The 22,815-nt window shown below is 37.0% G+C and overlaps 1 protein-coding gene across 5 annotated transcripts in view; it reads right to left on the bottom strand.

Moving 5' to 3' along the window:
* Positions 1 to 22,815, bottom strand: part of LOC131425201 (irregular chiasm C-roughest protein-like) — a 402,826-nt gene that overhangs the window by 26,612 nt on the left and 353,399 nt on the right. For 4 of the 5 annotated variants that reach the window (XM_058586873.1, XM_058586872.1, XM_058586876.1 and 1 more), the window contains 3 exons: positions 7,553 to 8,095; positions 6,205 to 6,370; positions 5,812 to 5,963 (listed from right to left, as the gene is read on the bottom strand). In XM_058586873.1, the coding sequence (XP_058442856.1) occupies positions 5,812 to 5,963; positions 6,205 to 6,370; positions 7,553 to 7,906 (672 nt within the window). In that variant the 5' untranslated portion in view covers positions 7,907 to 8,095. The remainder of the gene's footprint in view (positions 1 to 5,811; positions 5,964 to 6,204; positions 6,371 to 7,552; positions 8,096 to 22,815) is intronic. The other variant, XM_058586875.1, reaches the window with a different exon arrangement.

The following is a 22,815-nucleotide window of genomic DNA, read 5'->3' as shown; positions in this document are numbered from 1 at the left end:
AATACGACTTATGAAATAAATTGGGGTAAAACGGTATAACAAGATTCGTGCGGTCGTTGAATTCATTTGTAATCCTATTTCAAGGGCTGTCTTCGTAATATCAATTGATTTTAATCAACCGCAATCATCCTGCTTTCGGTATGCGAAAGGAAGTTTAACTAGAAATACGACTTATGAAATAAATTGGGGTAAAACGGGGTAAACAGGCTAGTACTGTCATTCACATTATGTTTAATTGGATCACAGATGTTTTGCACGTAATATGAACCAATATTGATAGATCGTATTGGATCTGCTTTTGGATTGTAGATCATATTTCAACTTAATATTATAACTAGAAAAGAATAGGGGTAAAACGGTACAATGAGTTTTCTGCTGTCAATAAAACTATATGCAATCGATTTGTTAGACTTTTTTACATCGGAAACACTCTATTGGCTCTTCTGCAAGTTCCTCGGTTTCATGTTATATAGTTAAGCTTGAATACAATGCAGTATAAAAAGGGAACTTGGGGTAAAATGAACATGATAGCGTTTCGTGCGGTCCTTCTAAATACATGGAATCGATTTTACTGACCATTTTACATCAAAAAAGTGCTTTGTGGTCAGCTGTATCATGCCTCCAAAAAAATCGTCGCGTTTTTGGTCCATTTTTCCCCACTGTGCATCTCCTTGAATTTTTTAACGATGGAGGCGCGTGGTTCATTACCTTCAGTTACGTACGGTTACGTTCGATTGCTTTCGAACGAAAACCAAAGATACTTGCACTCTGCAACACAATCTTTTGCGCAATATTTATACTATTATCTAAAATATTCATGTTTGTTAGAACTACTAATAGCACTAGAAGAATGTAGTTGAGCATTTCTGTGCTTTGTAGCTGTAAGTGTTGATGTAGTTAAGTGTTGATTGAATTATTCTGTAATATTTTTACCATTTTAACAACGTTTTTAGAAGATTTGCCGATCATGGATCCAATGTGACGTATGAAGCTGTAGACAGGAATCGGTATATCGTTACACAACTTTCCGGATACAATTAAAAAAATTCTAAAAATTCTATATGCTTGTTTGACTTCTCGTCACTTGAACAGCAGAATTCCTGAAATTTTGCAAGCGGAACTTATTTTCACCTATATACACTTTTTATTTTTGGATTGTTCGTCGCATTTCTTTTTATTGGTAATAATTATAGTTATTCATGTCACATCCAGAACAAATCAAATTGCGGTTTAAACAAAGTTATACTTAGAGCTCATAATAAAACTAATTCATTTCAGCGCATACTTTATTTCCGAGTATTTTATTACTCATACTTTTATTACGGATGGTACACTCAGCATGTATGCTTTGTTGTTTAACGTCGCAATATTGAATAGACATCAGTTGAATCCAAAATTTTATTGAGAACCATCATTGATGTAAAACTAAATTAAAAAGCATTGATATTTCAATTAATGAAAATTGCTAATATACATAAATTTTCATGCACATATTTAGAGCAGGAAATTTAATATAAAGCCTCTTCACAGTTCTTTATTTTTAATATACTTCGATAGAAAAACTAAACGTGTATTTAGATATAGTTTTATTTATTGAAAAATCAATCCAAAATTCCATTTTAGTGTTATAACGATGATGGTTTTCAATAAAATTTTAGACTCAACTGATGTCTATTCCACAGTACTGTTGATTTACATGTCGTGTAACTTTCATTATTTTTTATGTGTAGTAAAGAATAGAGAATAGAAAAGCTCTGTAATATTTTACTTTCAGTATCATGACAAAACCAAAATATCAGAACGACATTCGACATACTCCTATAGAAGCAATAGACCATTAATTCGAGTAGGTGAAAATCTGTTCAACAAACAATCAGAAATTGATGTGAGTTTCGTTTTTGATTCATTTACCATTCGACTCAGCTCGACGAACTGAGCAAATCTCTCTCTCTCTCTCTCTCTCTCACACACACACACTCACTCACTCACTCACTCACTCACTCTCTCTCTCACTCACTCACTCTCTCTCTCACTCACTCTCTCTCTCCCTCTATCTATCTATCTCTCTCTCTCTGTGTGTGTGTCAAAAATATGCACTCACTTTTCTCGGAGATTAACCGATTTTCACAAACTAAGACACAAATGAAAGGTCTCATGGTCCCATAGCCTGCTATTGAATCATGCACCAAAAAAAAAAGGAAAAAATGCACTCACTTTTCTTAGAGATGACTGAATCGATTTTAATAAACTAAGATTCAAATAAAAGGTCTTATGGTCTCATAGCCTGCTATATAATTTCATTTGGATCCGAATTCCGGAGTCCATGGTAATATGTGAATGTCCGGAGTTACACGGTAATATGTGAAAATTAGAGAAAAAGTGTTCACTCAATTTTCTCTGAAACGACTCAACCGCTTTTCACAAACTAAGATTCAAATGAAAGGACTTATAGTTTCCTAAAAATTGGTAGAACATTTTATCCGGATCCGACTTCCGGTTCCGGAACTGAAACGTGATAAGTGGAAAATTACCAATTTCATTAGTATCTTTTCACGAATGATGGTCAAAAACAGGTGCATACCCCATGAAATAGTCTGATAAATTCTTCCAGTTTGCAGAGATTGTTAGTTTGTGCGCATGAAAATTTAATTCGGCACCACTGTTCCCACCTTTTCCTGTTCTGGAAGCGTCTAAAGTGGTGAAGAAAAAATCAAAAATGGATTTCACTTCGATTTATCTGCGATGATTGAATTGTTTTTCACAAATCTTTATTTGAATTATACCTCATATTATCTTACTGTAAAATTTCATCTCATATTATTACTGTAAAATTTCATCTGGATCTGACCTCCGCTTCCGCAGTTACAGGGCGATGAGTGTCAAAGTTTTCAAATCGCCATATAAAATGACAATATATACAACATCGGTACGTGGTGGTTCGGTGGAAGAAGAAGACACAAAACGAACAACGCGTGCTTTGTTCTATTTTGTGCACGCTATAAAGAAAACGAAACGGTTACGGATGTCTGCTAGTAGTGTGTGATATTGGTAAAAGACTGTGCTGCGATTGATAAAATGTTTAGCTATTTTTGATAAGTGTGACCGAAAGAATAGAAAAATGTCAATGAATTGAAACTTATTTGAAAATATAGTGTAGTGATATCTGTATTAATAATAATAATAATAATAATAATAATAATAATAATAATAATAATAATAATAATAATAATAATAATAATAATAATAATAATAATAATAATAATAATAATAATAATAATAATAATAACAATAATAATAATAATAATAATAATAATAATAATAATAAATGACCTGGCGAACGACCAAAATTCGGTTGGGTATGAAAAAACTATTAGATTTCGTTTAATTGGTTTAATCGAAATAGAGCATGATATAGTCAAGTCTAAGTTTAGCTATGTTTAAAACTGTTCCAATTTGTAGATCATATTTGTTGCTGGCAAATGAACTAACTTCGGCTATTCCGTTCCTCTGAATCCGGTTTCCGAAGAATTGGAAGTGGTGATTAAAAACTTAAACCTAAATTGGAAACGGTGATTAAAAACTTTTCTTAAAGATGGCCAAATCGATTTTCACAAACTTATAGGTTCAAAAGAAAAACTCTTACAGCTTCATACGGAATTCCTTATGTTAATTTGTTGTGGATACTACTTCCGGTTCCGGAACTACAGGTTAAACACGATTTGTAGAGTTTGTTAGATTAAGTCCGACCAAACTTTTCTATTTCTATTCAATGAACAGTTGTTTTTGCGAATTCCACAATAATATTTATGATCATCATTTATGAGGCATCACTACACCAAAAAAACATCTTTTAATCAACCTAGTGGTGTAAAGATGCCTTTCTCATATCAATCATACTATCATATATAATACTGTGATATTCTTCAAAATTATTATCTTGGATTCCTGAAGGAATAACCGGAATCGCTTTGTTTGGCCGTCTACTGATAATGACTATCGATTGGAGCAGTTTTGATGTAGATACAGTCTTTTTTACGATTTTCGTTTCGCCCCTGTAAGTGAAGGTATACAATTTTAACCACACTTTACCCTATAATTCCTAAACCGGAAGTCAGATCCAGATGAATTCAGAAGTTTTTTTTCTCATAAATACGTCCATTTCATAGGTAATATGCATAAGTTTTTCTTCGCCGTGGCATCCACAATACATAGTACTTTAAACCTAATACATTTCGAATATCATATTAGTATGTTGATATTCATTAGTTATTCTAAACACTGTTTTTATCAATCGAGCTTCTATTTTAAATTACATTAAATAAAACACATTTATTTTGTACATGATTTTATAACTATTTCAGGTTTGTTTGTATCAGTTTATCACTTTTATTCAATATCATATAGTTGGCTATTGGTTGAACTCATGGAAGAGAAAACAGTCTAACATAAAACAAAATTTTAATTAGAACTCCAATGTATTTAATGAAATGATAAAGAAGTTTCATGTATGTAAGGTCACGACAAGCAAGAATGTCGTATTCAGAAGTTTTGTATAGAACCATTCATTTAATGGTTGTAAAAATCGGTCATGTCATCTTTGAGAAAAATTAGTACGCATATTTTCATTTTTCTAAACATTTTACCCTATAACTCCGGAACCGGAAAATTCAGGGATTTATATGGGATCACAAGACCTTTGTGAAAATCGGTTCAACCATCTCCAAGAAAAGTTTGTGCACTTATTTTAACCATTTTTGCACATTTTACCTCATTTTTCCGGATCCGGAAGTCGGATCGAAATAATATTAAGGAATTTTGTATGGGACCGGAAAATATAATTCAAATAATGACTGTGTTTTTCGGAATGTGCGTATGTGCGTATGTGAGTATGTAACAGAAATGCGCACTCGATTTTCTTGGAGAGGGCTGGACCGATTTTCACAAACTTAAGTGAAAATCAAATGAAAGGTCTCTTGGACCCATACGTTGCCCATATTCATATTACCCATATTCATATTACAGGCTTTATATTCTAATAGGTTGCTATTAAATTTTATCTAAATCCGACTTCCGGTTCAGGAGTTACGGGGAAAAATGTGCAAAATGAACTAAAAACGTGTAATCGATTTTTTCAGAGACCGCTTATTCAATTCTCACTGGCGTGAAAGGTATTACAACTCCATACAATCCTAACAAATTTCATCCGGATATGACTTCCGGTTCCGGAATTACAGACTGATAGGTATAAAATTCTCATTTTTAGGGACGTGTTTTGCATATCTCATATAAACAGGTTGTGCAATCTTTTGAAAAATGGACTAGAATAAATTGGTCCGGAGGGCCAAGTCTTATGTACCATTCGACTCAGCTTATCGAGTTAGGCAATGTCTGTGTGTGTATGAACTCCTGAATTTCACTCGAATGCGACTTCCGGTTCCGGAGTTATAGGGCAAAGTTTGTTAAATATTGTACATTGCCGGAAGTACATATAATACTGAACCCATTTCGTTTTCTTAAGGATGACCTACGGAAGCACTTTTTCATTCTGTATGTTATACTAATTAATGCCAAAACAATCCCTTGTTTTTTTCAAAAATCGAAGAGAAGCATGTGGAATAGAATACCACAGTATAATATATGAGAAAGGCATTATTACACCACTAGGTGGATTAAAACAGATTTTTTATTTCTTTTTAATACCATATCGTTCGATTTGGAATCGAATCAAGATTTACCAAGAGAATCCCATAAATTCATTAGTGAACAATATTTAAATTTGGTTTTCATAGATTATACAATCAAAACAATTACCTCTGCTGCTGGTCTGCCGCCCACTGAGACGCACTCTAGCTCAATTTCTCTATCTTCGGTTGTGACCATGAAGTCTCCTTGCACAATAGTTGGGGGTTCTGGTGGTACCAGCACAGTCAATGTTGCAAAGCGGGATCGTATACTGGGAGCTCCTGTAGTTAAAAACAATGCTTTAAGTTGCAATCAAACAAGTTATTTGTAATTATGAATAAATGAAAAACTCCGACTCATAAATTCGTTAGTTTCCGAACAGTTAGCTTTAATCGTTATCAATAAAATAGTTCATTTATAGAGCTGTCAAAGCTTTAGATAATGATGGTGTTGTTTGAACAAGTATTTGTTATAATCATTAATAGGTTTTTGGGATAATCTGACATAAAAATCGAACATTACCTTTTTTTCCAGGACCAACCTGGCACTGGTACTTGGCATCGTCATCCAACATAACAGGAAAAATATCCAACGAAAAGTCTCCCTCTTCATCACTTCCTACCATCGAGTACCGCTCGAAACCGCCCAGTATCCGGTTGGTTCCCAGACCAAAGTCATCTTTTGTCCACTGAAACAAGCAAATATGAACCATTAGGTTTTGCTGTAGAGATGATAACTTGAATAATGTCAACCGACATCAGCACGACATGATAAATAGAGAGAGAACTTGAGGAATTTGATTGATTGTCCCTCTTCATCACACATTCGCATCTTCATTACAGCCATCATCGAGTCAGTATAGATGACAACGTCATTCTTCGAGACCATGTGTGCGAGGGTTGTGAGGAAGCTAATAGATGCTATTAATCCGTCCATGTGGCTGTGCTTCAAGAAGGAAAAGAAAATATTCTAAGAGCTCAATCCTTTATCACACTCCCATAGCTTGGTGAATATCTTTCACCGGTAAGTTGATCACAGGCGCACTCGGTAAGTCGAGGATGGAAGAAAGGGTCATCAATTATTCATAGACGTCTACATCATGAATTGGAAGACGCACTAGCTTGTTGAGCAGGCATCGTAACGTAGAGTACAGTTTAAGCTTGGATTTCTTTATCAATATAAACGCCTGCATAGTTAGCCCTTCAATCGTATGCTGGCAACAAATATTCTTCTATATCGGACCAAAACAGATGCGACAGAAGGAATGATTAGCATAAGACATGAGTCAAGCGATTAATTGAATCCGTAGATGCTTTCTCTTACTTCTTTACTTCAAAATGTTGTAATGCTAGTGAGCACTTCTGGGAGCTCAGACTCTGAATTCGTAAATTTTTAAATCTCCCCTGTCTGCAGAAAATGCATATTAAAGCAAGCATATATTGGCTTCTAGAATAATTTTATGTTATCAATAAATCGTAGCAATATGCTTTCGTTTTCTAATTGGAATTGGACTAGGAGTAATGCAAACTTTCATAGTTAGAGCTCTAAACTTCTGAGCATTATTATGAAACTTATTTCGAGGCAATTCGAAGAGAACATATGGCTTAAATTTTTGCTGAATAAGAACTACACTACTTCAGTGTTGTTCTTGATTGAGAGCAATCGAGGAGAAGCTGAAAAGCTAGGAAAATGTAAGCTTCCATCAACAATATCATACTTTCATTTGCCATCGTGAGCATTCCTTCTCAGTCTAGACAATGTAGAAAGATGAAAAAATTTCATCAAGCAATGTTAAAGATACTTTTTATTGCGCACTAGGAAGAGAGATAGAGCATGGTGCTTTAGTAATTGATGAAATTGCGCTACTTACCTGTAACTGCCCCGATTTGTTCACCACCCGACAAGGTAGGGTCACTCGTGATCCCACTACTGCTGTCTGATCCTGAGGTTCCATGGCGAAACGTTGATATTGTTCGTGGATTCGCTCTCCGGTGGCAATGCTTCTGCTGCTGCTGCTACTGCTAATACTGGAGGGATTTTTTGTTGCTGCCACTGTTATCCGTAGTAGCAGGAAGAGATAAAAGTATCGGTACGGCACAGGGCAGCAGTTGGATGGTGAACATTTCCGCCGTCTGCGTTTACTCCAACTTTGACTGCGACACGAGTTTTTCTTCGTGTGATAGTTTTCCGAATTGATTAGGCCCAACCCATCCAGTTGATCCATGCTCGGTGCGCCTAATTGGTTAGGCAGCTATAGCATACTGGTGCAAGCAATGTGCATTCCTTGATGAAAAAAATGTCCACGAGAATTTAAACTACTGCAATCACTCTTCATGCATTAAAATTAGGTATAATGCTTCTGGCACTGCCTCAACCAATTATGTGTTGCATTGCTCCTTGCATCAGATGTAATCTGCGAAATAAACAAAACGTGTTTGAAGTATTAGATTTTGCGTTTTTTTTTATCTAATTTTATTCAATTAAAATCGATTGTCATAATTAGAACACTGAGCTTTGTTTGTTGTTTTTGAAATAATCATGTATTATTTTTGCCTTTCTCATATAGAAAGGTTATGCAATCACTGTGAAAACCGACTTTTGAACCGAGGCCCGGAGGGCCGAGTGTCATACACCATTCGACTCAGTTCGTCGAGTACGAAAATGTCTGTATGTGTGTGTATGTGTGTATGGGTGTGTATGTGTGTATGTAACGTTTTTTTGCACTAACTTTTCTCGGAGATGGCTGAACCGATTTTTACAAACTTAGATTCAAATGAAAGGTCTTGTGGTCCCATACAAAATTCCTAAATATAATTTGGATCCGACTTCCGCTTCCGGAATTAAGGGGTAAAATGAGCGAAAAATGGTCAAAATAAGAGCACTAACTTTTCTCAGAGATGGCAGAACCGATTTCCACAAATTTAGATTCAAATGAAAGGGCTTGAGGTCCCATAGAAAATTCCTGAATATTATTCGGATCCGACTTCCGGTTCCGGAGTTAAAAGGTAAAATGTACAAAAAAAATGAAAATATGATTTATAACTTTTCTCATAGATGGCGCCACCGATTTTCACAAATTTCAAATGAAAGGTCCTGTGGTTCCATACGTAATTACTGAATTTCATCCGGATCCGACTTCCGGATCCGAAAATATAGGGTAAAGTGTGTTAAAATTTCTTTACCATCACTGAAAAGGTCGAAAAACCGTAAAAAGTTTTCTAAATCGACCTCAAATCTTCTCCAATCGATAGTTTTTATCAGAAGATGGTCAAACAAACTGATTTCGATTATTGTTTTAAGAATCGAAGAAAATTATTTTGAAGAATACCACAGTATTATATATGATAGTATGATTGATATGAGAAAGGCATCATTACACCACTAGGTGGATTAAAACAGGTTTTTTTGATCAAGCTTGGCTCATTCCAAGAACAACAAACTCTTTTTATTTTACGAGCCTGTATGAATAGGTACCCGATCAACATATCGTATCTAAATTATTTCTCTTTTTGACACTTGTTAGAAAATGTTGATATTTTAGCTACTAACGGGACCAAACTTATATCAGTACTTGCTACAAAAACAGATTTTTGTTATAAACATGCATGTGCTACACGAAAACCTCAATTTACGCAAACGCGAATTAAATTTACTGTTCAAGTTTTTGCATGATGAACGATTTTTTTATTTATTCGTTTACAAAACAATCAAATATGCTTCAGGAATTGAATTCTATCAAATGGATATAACGGAATTGTTTGGTTTCATAAAATCTAGTTAAGATTGGGGGCATCCAAGAATTCTCTGGAAAAAAGAAATCAGTATATGAACGCATGACTGGTAACTTTTCACAACTTTTGAGTGCGGTTTGTACTCGTAGTACTATATAAATTAAATTGACATACTGTAGAAATGTTTGTGAAAGTTTTTGTCCTTCCAAAACCTCCTTAGAATATAGGCGTTGAGTTCTACTTACGAAACCGATGACTGTAGTGAGTTTCTTTTTTGTGGTCCATACTCGTAGTTCACCCAAAAACTATTGGAGTATAGGCCTTAATATCCACCAGCGTAATCAAGATAACTATCAAGATCCTTGTACACGGTTCTTGTTTGGAATACCACATGCAAATCATATGACTATTGTGAATATTCTAAATCATCCGAAAACTACCTGTGGTTCAGGTATGAAGATATACCAGCATAAAAAACTGCAATAACGAACTTCTTGGTCTTGCTCTTGGTACCCCAAAAACTATCTGTAGTTCAGAATTCAAAGTGTATTAAAAAACTTAATCTTCACACTCCATACTCGAGATTCGCTGAAAATATTTTTGAAACAGATCAGAATAGACAAGTAGGCAATATGTAGCTCCATATGAGTGTGTATGTGTTAGCTCTCTTTCTCCTCTTCCTGCTAGTATTTTCTGTTTTGTTCATGCTCGTTCAGTTTTGCTCAAAATGCCGTCGAAAAATGAAGTTTTTAGTTATCCGTACGATGGGTGGTTCTCGTAGTAGTTGTTGTAATCCGTAGTTCACACGCCGTCTCCATGATCCGTCTTCTGTCTGCACTCATCCATAAATGGTTCGCAGCACTTAGGGCGCGTTGGTCCTCTTCTTCTTCTTTCTGGTTGGCGTCACCTCACTTGAGATGACGCCGAATTGATGGCACAGCAACTAAGGCTATATTGCCAGTTAATTTTCGTTTATAGTCCAATGGACTTTATTTTCACTTGACTACAAGCGAAAATCTTGCTGTGTGGCTGCGTCGAATCGTCAAAGTACGGCTGAAAATCCTTTTTTTCTGGCGAAATACTCGAATTTTCTCCGGACTAACACGATGCAACGTGCTCACCCGTTGAGAGTTTCACCGGAAGTGCGTTGGTCCTCTACCAACATAGTCCGAGTCTCGTGACCATATAGAACAATCGATCTAATGAGCGTTTTTAGATGGTCAATTTCAATACTTTACTCTTTCGAAAAGTTTTTCGGAGTTCAACGTATGCACGATTTTCTGCCAAAATACGCCTTTGAATATTTCTACTGGTATTATAATCAGCGGTAAGCGCAAATACATGAACTCGTCAACCAACACCAACACCGTCAACATGAACCAATCAATAATCGTGGTAAGAAGCGTAGTGTTTCTTCTTTGGAACCTCTTTCTTATATGTATTTTATGTTCGATGCATTTATAGGAAGTTAGATATGTTATACTCGTGTCGTAGTACCGCTTTTATTTGACGATCTTTCGTCCGTGAAAAGGTTACTACTGGTATCGCTGTACACTTTGGCCTGTGGTGAGTGGCCTCTACGTGAGTAGTTCACCGGTAGAGTAGTTCACCGGTGCAGCTACATCGCTTTAAGATCATCATCATACTGGTGGCGCTTTTTCGTTTCATTTATACAGGCTCTAGCCTTGAAGTCATTCGCCTCTCGGACCAGCAAAACTTTCTAACCCTATGTGCGTGGTTGGGAATCGAACCCAGGTAGTCTGCGTGAAAGGTATCGACTTAACCTCCACGCTATTCTCGTCACCTGATGGTGATTTCTCTGATAAACCAAGCTCTGTCTGTTCCACGCCTGTATGTATTGCTCCTCGTTCGCTCTGCGATGATGCAGCATCCTCGCCCTTGCTGCATTCTTCTCTTCGACCAATTGCTGGCATTTGCCGTCAAAGCAGTCATTTTCTCGATTTAATATCCTTGTATCTTGTACGGTTTCGGGAGTGCTACATATGGCGAACCTTATATTACTTCAGCCATCTTCAAGAATCGCCGCACCAAGGAGCTCTTCCGTTGGTAGCTCTAACTCCAGGTGACGCACGTATTCCTTGGCAGTTCGAACGCTACGTAGTCACTCGAAATTGAGTCTCAGCTTTCGTGCGCAACGGGTGTTATACACCGTCGATAGCTTTAAGTGCATCTAAGCCGGACAGAACGGATATAACACTTCCTTCTTTTCATCGGGATTCGTTTCGTGTGGGCACTGCACGTTGATGATGTTCTAATTGAAGAAGCGGTCCTTGATCTCCAATACACACATCCTGTCACTGATTGGCTGCCACCCAATCACGCGCTGACGCATCTTGCCCATCACTATAAATCCCATTCCTAACATGCTGGTTGTGATGCAGCTCTGATTGAAGGTAGCCGCTCGATGCCCGCTTTTCCACACCAACAAAGTTCCAGCAGTGCTACGTCACTGAAGCCGTGAGCCGCGAGCTTAAGCTCATATTATAATATTAAGCTGTATCCTGCGAAGCCAAACAATTAACAATAGCCGTTTCATGAAAGGGATTTATTTTCGTTAAACTTTTGTTGATTTTGTACATTTAGGAAAAATGCCATCGGCATTGTCGACCGTCGAAGAAATTTATTTAAGATCTCACAAATAATTGCCAGAGAACTTCTTCAAAAGACTTATATAATTTTGCAGCAAAACAATCAGCCTAGAAACAGCCAAGAGTTGATTCTATGGTTGCTTTAGCCGTTCGCTCTTCAATAATTTTTATCGAAATTTTGCTGAATTTTTACATTCATAGAAATTATTGGATTGTCTTAGTGAGCATTATAAACATCATCTAGTTAAACGACTATCTTTGTATATCAAAAATAAACATAAACACAATGATGCCTAAATATCCAAACCTTGGGATTTCATACTAGAAAAATTTAATTTTTGAACGAAACACTTTTATTTTTGTTGGGGTAGAAACTCGGATAATCGAAGATTTTCTCAATCAGATTGCCATCAGAACAATTCATGTCGATTAAAGGTGAGCATGTAGCAGCAGCAGCATAAAAACACTAATTGGTAGAAAATGTCGCTGTCGAAAATCGCTTCTATATTGCACTTAGTGTTGAGATAGCTTTCAAATGTTCGATTGGTAATTATACCAATCCATGAATCCGGGGACTTAAATGAAAAACGAAATCAGATATTCTGAAGTTTCCAATAACCTATTGGAAATAGGTTATTCATGGACCTCGATTAGTGGCTTCGATATTCGATTCGACTTTCAACAGTCAGTGAAAATCAACTAAATTCATTATTCATGCTATTCGTTCTTCTTCAAACCAGTAGTCAAGATAACCTTCTATTTTGGCTTGAGTCTATAATTATACTTTCATCTATTTACCACTGCTCTCTGCCGACTACTTCTGTTCAAACAGCTTCCGGAACTGGAATCAAGCTTCTTATAAAATTTGTATGAAATTAATTTCGAATGCTTATCCGCAGAAAATGGCTAGGGTCACTTCTATTTAATTAGAAAGTATTTCCCAGAAAATAGCATTTTCATTTTCGCTCTAACATTCCTGATGCCATTGCAGAAGCTTAGATCTTTCTTCGGAAGCAACGCAGCAGCAGCAGCAGTGCTCGAACGCACGAAGCGGCTAGAAGCACGATTGTTACCCGAAGGGTGGAATCTGGAAAGGATGTTTTTAATTGAAGGATAGCGGTTTGTTGATTATCACACGGACCGAAAGCTTTTTCTTGCTCGGGAATTTAATATATTTCTGGGGTAATGAGCTTATCAGATACTTTTGATGGACAAGCTAAATAATGAGGGTAGTTACTTGATCATCCGTGAGGTATTTGCGTACATTAAACAGTGTGGGTTTGCGGTCGGACCCTTCAACGCCATTCAGCCTATCTTGGACAGAAAAGGTCAAACAATAATATCAAAACTCAATATTTGCACATTTATTGGAAGCCTTATACACGTTAGTAGCAAAGAAAAATTGATGACAGTAACAAAATGTTTTTTAATAGTTTAACTGAATTTTCCATCATTATAGACTTTAACTGAATTTTTCATCATTATAGATTTCTCATATAGAAAGGTTATGCAATCACTGTGAAAACTGACTTTTTAAACCGAGGCCTGGAGAGCCATATGTCATATACCATTCGGTTCAGCTCGACGAACTAAGCAAATGTCTGTGTGTCTGTATGTGTGTGTCTGTGTATGTATGTGTGTAAGTAACAAAAATGTGCACTCGTTTTTCTCGGAGATGACTGAACCGATTTTCACAAACTTAGGTTCAAATACATTCAAATAGCCGTATAATTCTTGAATTGGATAGATTAGATTTGTTGATGACCAAATATATTGATTATGGGTATACCGGATTTTCGTTTCAGATTCCGGAAATATCGAACAAAAGTGATCGTGTAATTCAAACCGGAAATCATTCCAATTTCTTAGAAGCGGATAAACCGATTTTTCAAAGTTAACTTCAAATGAAAGATCTTGTAGTCCCATTCCGAATTTCTGAATATTATTTGGATCCGAAGTCCGGTTCCGGAAATATGGGGTAAAATGTGCAAAAAATTGTTAAAATAAGTGTACCAACTTTTTTCAGAGGTAGCTGAACTGATTTTCACAAGCTCAGATGCAAATAAAAGGTCTTGTTATCCAATACAAAATTTTGTTAGGATTGGACGTCCCGTTTCGGAGTTATGGGATAAAATGTGCAAAAAAATGAAAATATGTGTACTATTTTTCCTCAAAGATGGAGTAACCGATTTTTACAAACTTAAATTCAAATTAAAGGTCTTATCGTGAAAATCTCTTTTGGATGTGTGATGACTGTGCGAATTTATTCGAGAATTCGCATCTTCGATCTATTACAAAAGCGGCAGATGAAAAGTCTCCATTGATGTCACTCACGGAAGCAATAAACGGCCTACAAAGCGAGAGCAAATCGTTATCCAAGCCAACACCACAAGCACCTAAACCGTTCAATTGGCCCTGGCCATCCTCTGAATATCGTCGTCAGGTCTCGCGGACCTGATCTCGAAGGTTTTGCGTGTCAAACCGGGTCGAAACAAATAGGGGAAAGTGTCGTTTGTGTTCCAGTGTGTGAACAACCAATTGATAAATTTTGGCTAAATTTGTCACGCATTCACCCGGATGTCACCAACAATGACATTTCTGCTATGGTACGTGCCAATTTGGGAATGACTCAGGATCCAGTGGTAGTCAAGTTGGTTGCCAAAGGTTCTGACATTAGCAACATGACGTTTGTATCGTTTAAAGTTGGCCTCGATCCTGCTTTGGAATATGTTGCTTTGGATCCAGCAACTTGGCCACAAGGTATATGTTTTCGAGAATTCGAGGAAAACTTTACTCAAAAATTTCGTAAGCTTACTCCTGCGAATTCGTCTCCAACGCCTACATTAACGGAAGTAACGGACGTAGCCGTTTAGCAATAACTGAATGCAGAACACTGGGACGCACTGTTGATGGCAATGTGGAAGCCTCCGACCCCTCCGACCCTGTCGTCGCAGCCAGCGTTCATCAGTCGTCCCGGTCCTGCGGACGGATGTGGTGAAGGGGGCTTCCAAACTTTCCACCTTGGCAAGTATTCGTCAACTTCTAGTTTTGCTTGTGCTGATTCGTTTTCCGGTTCCTGCTCGATTTTTTTAATCCAGACACCGGGACGCACCGCAGTTGGTATTATGGAAGCCTCTGACCCGCTCGCTACAGTCAAGCCATTGCAGCCAGCGCTCATCAGACGTCAAAACAAAACGATTAGACAATACCGGCATTGACTTCTTTCCTGCTTCCAGCCCGCAATCGGTTCTATTGTACTACCAAAACGTCGGCGGTATGAATGCCTGAACGATTACTTACTGGCTTGTTCGGATGAATGCTTTGATATTATCGCGTTAACGGAAACTTGGCTGAGTGATAGTACCCTCTCTACGCAAGCATTTGGTATCAATTATGAAGTTTTCCGTGGCGATCGTAACCCATGTAACAGTTCGAAGAGTTTCGGTGGTGGCGTGCTCGTTGCTATTCACCGCCGCTTAAAGGACGGCTAAATATTAGCGCATCTGGGAGTTGTGTCGAGCAGGTATGGGTGCAAATTAATCTGAGCGATTGTTCGTTGTTTCTCTTCCGATGGTTTTCTGTTCGCAGATCCAATGCATTCCTCGTTTCACGCTGGTTTTATCAACTTGCTTGACCGGTACAGTTTTATTTTACTGCGTCAAGTAAATCACGTTAAAAATGAGCACAATAGAATCCTCGATCTCTGTTTATCAAGTAAATCGGACTGTGCACCTAAAATCAGCGCAGCACCCTCTCCTCTGGTGAAGTCCGTTAGGCATCATCCTCCTCTGCACATTGAGCTTGAATGAAATCGATCGTTGAATAATTGCAAGATATCTCACATCGTCAGATATAATTTTAAAAGAGCTGACCACAATAGTATTATTGCATTTCTTACAAGCATTGACTGGAGTGAAATTCTTGACAAAGGCGATGTTGATCTTGCAGCTCAAACATTTTCCAACGTTCTGATGTATGCTATTGACCAATATGTCCCTAAACAAATTAGTAAGCCACCCGAACAAGTACCGTGGCAAACCGTAGAACTACGACGACTGAAAAGTTTAAAAAGGACAGCATTAAAGAAATATTCTAAGAACGGAGGTTTGTTGCTCCGGCAAAACTACGTAGAAATCAACAAAGTTTACAATAAGACAGCTGAACGTTGCTATGCCAACTATTCACGCAGTGTACAGAGGAGATTAAAGTCTAATCCAAAATCATTCTGGAAGCTCGTTAACGAGCAAAGGAAGGAGTCAGATCTTCCTTCATCTATGTTTTACAATGAACAGACAAGTTCTAGCATGCAGGAAATTTGCAAATTGTTCATGAAAAAATTCTCTGAGATATTTTGTATAGAAATCTTAGCAAATCACCCAAGCACTTAACGTTCCCGTTTTGACAGTCAGTGAATTCAATTAACATAAGCGCAAATTCCGTAAAAACAGCAGTCGCAAAAATGAAGTCTTCACACTCTGCTGGACCCGACGGTATCCCGACAGTTATTTTGAAGCGATGCTCTAGTGGTATTATAGTACCTCTATGTCTTCTGTTCCGACTGTCACTCATGACTGAAGTATTTCCTGATATCTGGAAATCTGTTTAACATATATGTTTCCTGTGTACAAAAAAGGAGACAAGAAGAACATCGACAATTACCGTGGTATCACCGCTCTTAGCGCCATTCTTAAATTGTTTAAGCTTATCGTTCTGGAGCCTTATTTTAATAACTGCAAGCGGTACATCGTTGAAACTCAACACGGGTTCATGCCGAAATGCTCAACGGCCACTAACCTACTAACTTCCACGACGTTTATAACGGTGCTATGTCTAAAGGTCACCAAAAGGACGTTGTCTACACGCATCACTCTGTTGCTTTTGATAACATTAATCACACTATCACAATTGTCAAATTGGACAGACTGGGCTTCGGTTCCAACATTCTTCGGTGGATTCAATCGTATCTTTGCAATCGACGGCTGGCGGTTAAGATCAATGAAAATGTTTCCAAGGAGTTTTTTGCTTTTTCTGGTATTCCACAAGGCAGTCATCTCGGACCACTGATATTTCTACTGTATTTCAACGACGTGAACTATTCATTGAAAGGTTCACGATTATCTTTCGCGGACGACCTAAAGTTATTCCAAATTATCAAGACTCTTGAAGATGCCTGTTTCCTTCAGAGTGAGCTTGAAATTTTCTCCGAGTGGCGTGAAATTAATAAAATGACACTAAATATCAGCAAATGCTCGATCTTCACACGCAAAAAAACACCTATTCGTTTCAATTATTGTCTTCGAGGATCAGTGATTGATAAAGTCAATTGTGTCAAAGATCTTGGCGTTCTTCTCGACGAACAATTGAATTACAAGCAGCATATTTCGTACATCGTGGCAAAGGCTTTTCGTTGTCTAGGATTTGTCATGAGAACCGCTAAGCACTTCACAGATATATACTGTTTGAAATCTCTCTACTGCTCGCTTGTACGGTCAACACTCGAATATTGTTCGTCAGTATGGAACCCTCACTTTCATAATGGAGCTTTAAGACTTGAATCAATACAGCGCAGATTCGTTCGTTTCGCTCTTCGTCGTTTGCCCTGGAATAACCCTCACCAGCTGCCTAGTTATGAAAACCGTGGGATGCTTATCGGACTCGATACTCTACAAGTACGCCGAGATCTGTTCCGTGCAATGCTGATTGCCGATATTTTGACGAACAATATTGATTGCCCTGCACTACCTAGTCAAATCAACATCAATGTTCGTTCTAGAGCTCTTCGCAACAACAACCTCCTCAGAATGCCTCTACGTCGTACTAACTACGGAATCAACGGTGCCGTTATTGGATTGCAGCGAACCTTCAATGGCGTATCTATGGGATTCGATTTCCATTTTCCCCGTAGCAGAATAAAAGCGAATTTTTTGAATATTCTTAGAAATATTCATTAGAACTTTAGTTTGTCTGTTGATAAAAATGTATATAAATAAATAAATAAATAAATGATTATATACAAAACTTCTGAATTTCATCTGGACCCGACTTCCGGATTTGGAATCAAAGGGTAAAGTGTGTTAAAAGTTGTATACCATCACTTGAATGGGCGAAACAAACACTTGAAAAATTTTCTGAACTGGCCCAAAACTACTTCATTTGATAGTCATTATCAGTAGACGGCCAAAAAACTGATTCCGGCTATCATGGCTCCCAGTTTCCGATTCCGGAGGCACCGTAAATAGAGGTCAAATTTTCACAAATGGATCTCACTCACTTTTCTCAGCGATGGTTTAACCGATTTTCGACTAAATCGAAAAATGTATGTGTGTGCACCTTTCATTGAATTTTTTTCGCACTAAATTTTATTGAAGATGACTGAAATGATTTCAACATACTTCGACTTCCTATACGACATACCAACTATGGCGCAAACGGTTCTATTATTGGTTTACAGAGATCGTTCAACCGTGTTTCATCTGGATATGATTTTAATGTGCCACGAAGCAGAATACGTACAAATTTTATGAATATTATTAGGAATTATCATTAGGACCAAATTGTGTCTGTTGATTGTAAATAAAAAAATAAATAAATAAATAAATAAATAAATAAATAAATAAATAAATAAATTAATAAATAAATAAATGAATAAATAAATAAATAAATAGATAAGTAAATAAATAAATAAATAAATAAATAAATAAATTTATAAATAAATAAACTTAGACTCGTTCCAAAGCTACTTCTGGGCATTCGTACGAGTTCGATGATCAAATGGCGGTAACTTTTGCTTCCGCAGATATATTGGTATAAGTGTTACCATTCAGTTTTCTCAGAGATGACTGAACCGATTTAAATAAACTCAGAATAAGTGACGTAATTAACAATAATTGACGTAATGCGCTAAATTTTATTATAGATGACTGAACTGATTCCAACAAAATTAGGCTAAGTATGGGTTCATTAAACAGGTTTGAAGTTCAAATTGCTGTCACTTAAGTTTCAAGTGATATAATGGCATACGTGACGTAAACGTCAAAACTCATAACCGCTTTGTTTTTATATATGGATTAACCGATTTCAATAAAATAAAATTGGGTTGTGGATCGATTACGAAGATCATATGACTCACATTTCAAGCTTCGAATATATAATCGTACAAGTGACGTAATCGACAAAATATTTTTTTCCTATCTGTATTATTATTTCAGATAGTGACTCATTATCACGTTCAAATGTGTTATTGCTGATACGCATGGTCAGAAAATTGTTGCCAAATTTATGACCTAAACGCTGAAACCTGCTTTTGAGAACTACCCGAATTAATCTGAATAAATTGTTGTCCAAAATGAGCCCAAATTAGTGCTAGAAATTATCTTAATAAAAAGGCAAAAATATTTTAAAAATTTTATACTGTGTCGATGATAGAGAAATGCAGTATAACACCACTAGGTGGATTAAGAATAGGTTTTCAAGCTGTCTTTAACAGAAATTATTTTCAGCTTCAGAAGAAACGATGGAGAGATCGCGCAATGAAGTCTATTCAGATTATTTATTCGTCAAGACGCAAACGATGTGAATGGCAGAGTTAATAAAAATAGTAATGATAATAAAAATAATAATAATTCAAAGGGACTGCTTTTATTACTCCCAATCGGCTCGTTGAAACTTATTTACGATTCCGATGGCAGGCACTTTACGAGTGAGCATTAGCGAAATTGGCTGCGAAGGAATTATTCGGCAATTCTCCCTCATGTATTAGTAAAACCAGCGCAGAAATATAACATATTTAAAGTGAAGTTCTATTGGTGATAAGGTGAAGCGTTTTGGTACTCTATGTAATAAGAAAAAGCTTAGGCGCTGCTTTTGAGTGCGCAAAGGGAATCCAAATCGGGTAGGCTTTAAATTTTCGATAAAAATATCATAAGCGACTAGCTCGCACAACAATTTCTCATTCAAATTGTATCCAAATGTCCTCCGTGACTACTTACCATCATAATACTTGTAAAATGCCTTTCTCTAGCCTTAGACTGTTCGGAAAGCAAACTTCTACTATGACTAATACGACTAATCAACAGGTGTGCACAATGACTTCTGTGGTTGACTCGGAAGCAAAACCGAATATTGATTGATTGAGTCGTTTCATCTTCCGACTATGTTTTGTCATCTGATGGTCTAGACGATAAATGGATTTGTCTTTTCGCAGCATGAGTTCCAGTTAGTGAAGATCACCGATGATGATGCAAGTATTGTCTACAAATCGATAGTTATAGGAATATGGCATCGAAGTCGTTTGTAAGATTACATTTTCACACTCATGTCGGTTTTAGACAATGATTTTCGTTTCGGTTTTACCCGTTTTGTCATGTAGTATATGTAGACTCATGATAAATTTATATGAACTAAGAACACCAAGCCAAATTAGACAAAGAGAACGTATCAGGAAGTCAGTTTCTTTTTATTCATGTCATCTTGATAAATCTCGAACTGAACACAAAAAAACTTATGTATCACTTAACGAGTATTCTTATCTTTAGCGACATCGAAGCAGCTGGTAAAACAGAATCTGTGCGACAATCCTGGAATTATTGTTATTATTAGTTTTCGTGTTTGTCGTGAAAAGGATGATAAATTCGGCTCTTGTTAAATGCTGGAAAGCACTTCAGCCTTCAGAGTTCAGTCTGTTAACTTAGAGTGAGACTCAACATAATTTCTGACAATGTTGTAAATATGGTAAATTTATGTATTAGGCGATCCATCAGACAGGCAATAACTCGATGATAGTGTATTGTATGCTTTAGTCTTCTTCCGAGATATTCAATTCCGCACGGAACATCACAAACTGAGCTTCACGGAAAATAGTTTCACATTTTAGGTTTTCCGTGCAGTTCCGTATTGGTTATGATTTTTGCCACTTTCGGTTGAAGATTGGTTACAGAAGTTGTTTGATAACAAGGCAAACCTGACCTCCATCCGGTTTCTGCCTTCGCACTTGAGGCAGGCGGACGCCACAATTTTACACGTGCTTTTTTGGTGCGGTACCTGAAAATTTATGCCCAAATGCCGTGAGCGGAGTAAATTCACAGAAGCATGACGGTGATTTGAACAGGAAACAATAAAAGCTACTTCCGTTTTTTTCTTCGCTGTACTCCTGCTACCCTTCTTTCGGCAACCCACCGGCGCAGAGGCATATTTCTTGTGGACTTTGAAAATGTGTTTTGAGACTATATTTCGGATTGAAAGTGTAGCTGCACTGAGACTATAATTTACGTTCGCGTCGTCCTCAGTCCGAAACTCTGGCAGGTCTCTAAAGTGATTGAGGAAACAAATTGAAACGAATGTAAGCATGAAGCACATTTAGTTGGGTTACGCTGAGCTAGCTGTTTGATTTATGCTGACGAACGAGGGTGGCTAGCTGGCAAAACCGGAACCGATCATCGGTTCAACGATTGCGTTATGAATGCTGCTCGAAATGAAGAATGGCTTGCACCGCAGTGAATGAAAGTCCATCTTTCTTTCTCGTTGTGATACGAACAGCAATCAAATGTTTTTCTGTGGTAAACGCTCAACTTTTCAAAAGTACCTGAACCTAACTATGAAATATTATAGCTATTTTACTTGAGAATGATTCTAGTGCAAAACATAAGTCACACACAAGTGAGTGAGTATTGTTAAGTCATTAACATGAATCTATGTGTATTGCAATATAACATGGCACACATAAACCAGATTATAGAATGCTGCCTATGATTATGTACGCAGAGTGTTTGAGTGTGAAATACCAATTAATTATTGATTACGGTATGTCCTTTATTCAATCTGTCTAGTACTATAAAACTTCACACTTATTATTTCTTAATAACATTTTTAATTGGAATGCTTGCACTAAAATCAAATATATGATACTCGCTATTGAAACGGTGACAGCAAACACCCATTGGATTGTTCTGGCCGTACTGTGTGCGAAGAAGTGAATGAAGCGGCAAAGAAATTCCGTTCTACGCAGTGATCTTCTCGGAACGTTAAAATGAATTCTTTGCAGTAGTATGGGACAATTGATGTTATCATTTAGTCGGTTGAAGGCGAAGAGTCGTTGAAGGAGTACTTGTCTGTTTTGCTGAGTAGGTATGTTGATAAAAGCACAACGATTCTCGTGAGGAGGTAATTAAAGACGATAGTCTTTAAGACAAGATAGTCTACGAAGTGCAAATCAGACGAAACACTTCTGCACCCTTTCGATCCGATCGAAACATTGTGACTCGGAGCCCGAATTGTTACTTCATATGTATTCAAATATACTACGTATTTATCTTGAAATCTCGAGTGTTACGTTTAATGAGTCAAAAAACTACACAGACTTTCGCAGCGTGGAATGAAAACTGTTCGATAAAGCAGGGCTTGCTATCGAGAATAATGTCCATTCTTTTAATAGTTTCATAATTTTTTACCTCAATGATCTCAACTTCTCCGTGAAATGTTTCAAACTATCATTTGCTGATGACTTCAAACTATATCATCCTATAAAAGAACTAGAAGATGCACGTTTTCTGCAAGCTCATTCGCCAAATGGTACCACAATAACAGGATGATACTAAATGCTTCCAAATGCTCCATTATGTCTTTTTCCCGAAAACGCTCAATATTTACATATGACTATCATCTCTTGCAAAATGTCCTCAAAGTGAATCCTCGGTTAAGGACTTGAGTGTTATTCTCGATCACAAATTGGATTTCAAGAATTATGTCGATTATGTAATTTCGAAAGCTTCTAAACTCTTAGGCTTCATATTTCGGAT

This window comes from Malaya genurostris, chromosome 1 (genome assembly GCF_030247185.1).
Source record: "Malaya genurostris strain Urasoe2022 chromosome 1, Malgen_1.1, whole genome shotgun sequence".
NCBI classification, from domain to species: domain Eukaryota; kingdom Metazoa; phylum Arthropoda; class Insecta; order Diptera; family Culicidae; genus Malaya; species Malaya genurostris.
Note: the sequence above shows the minus strand (reverse complement) of the source record. Positions and strands in the feature narration are given on the sequence as shown.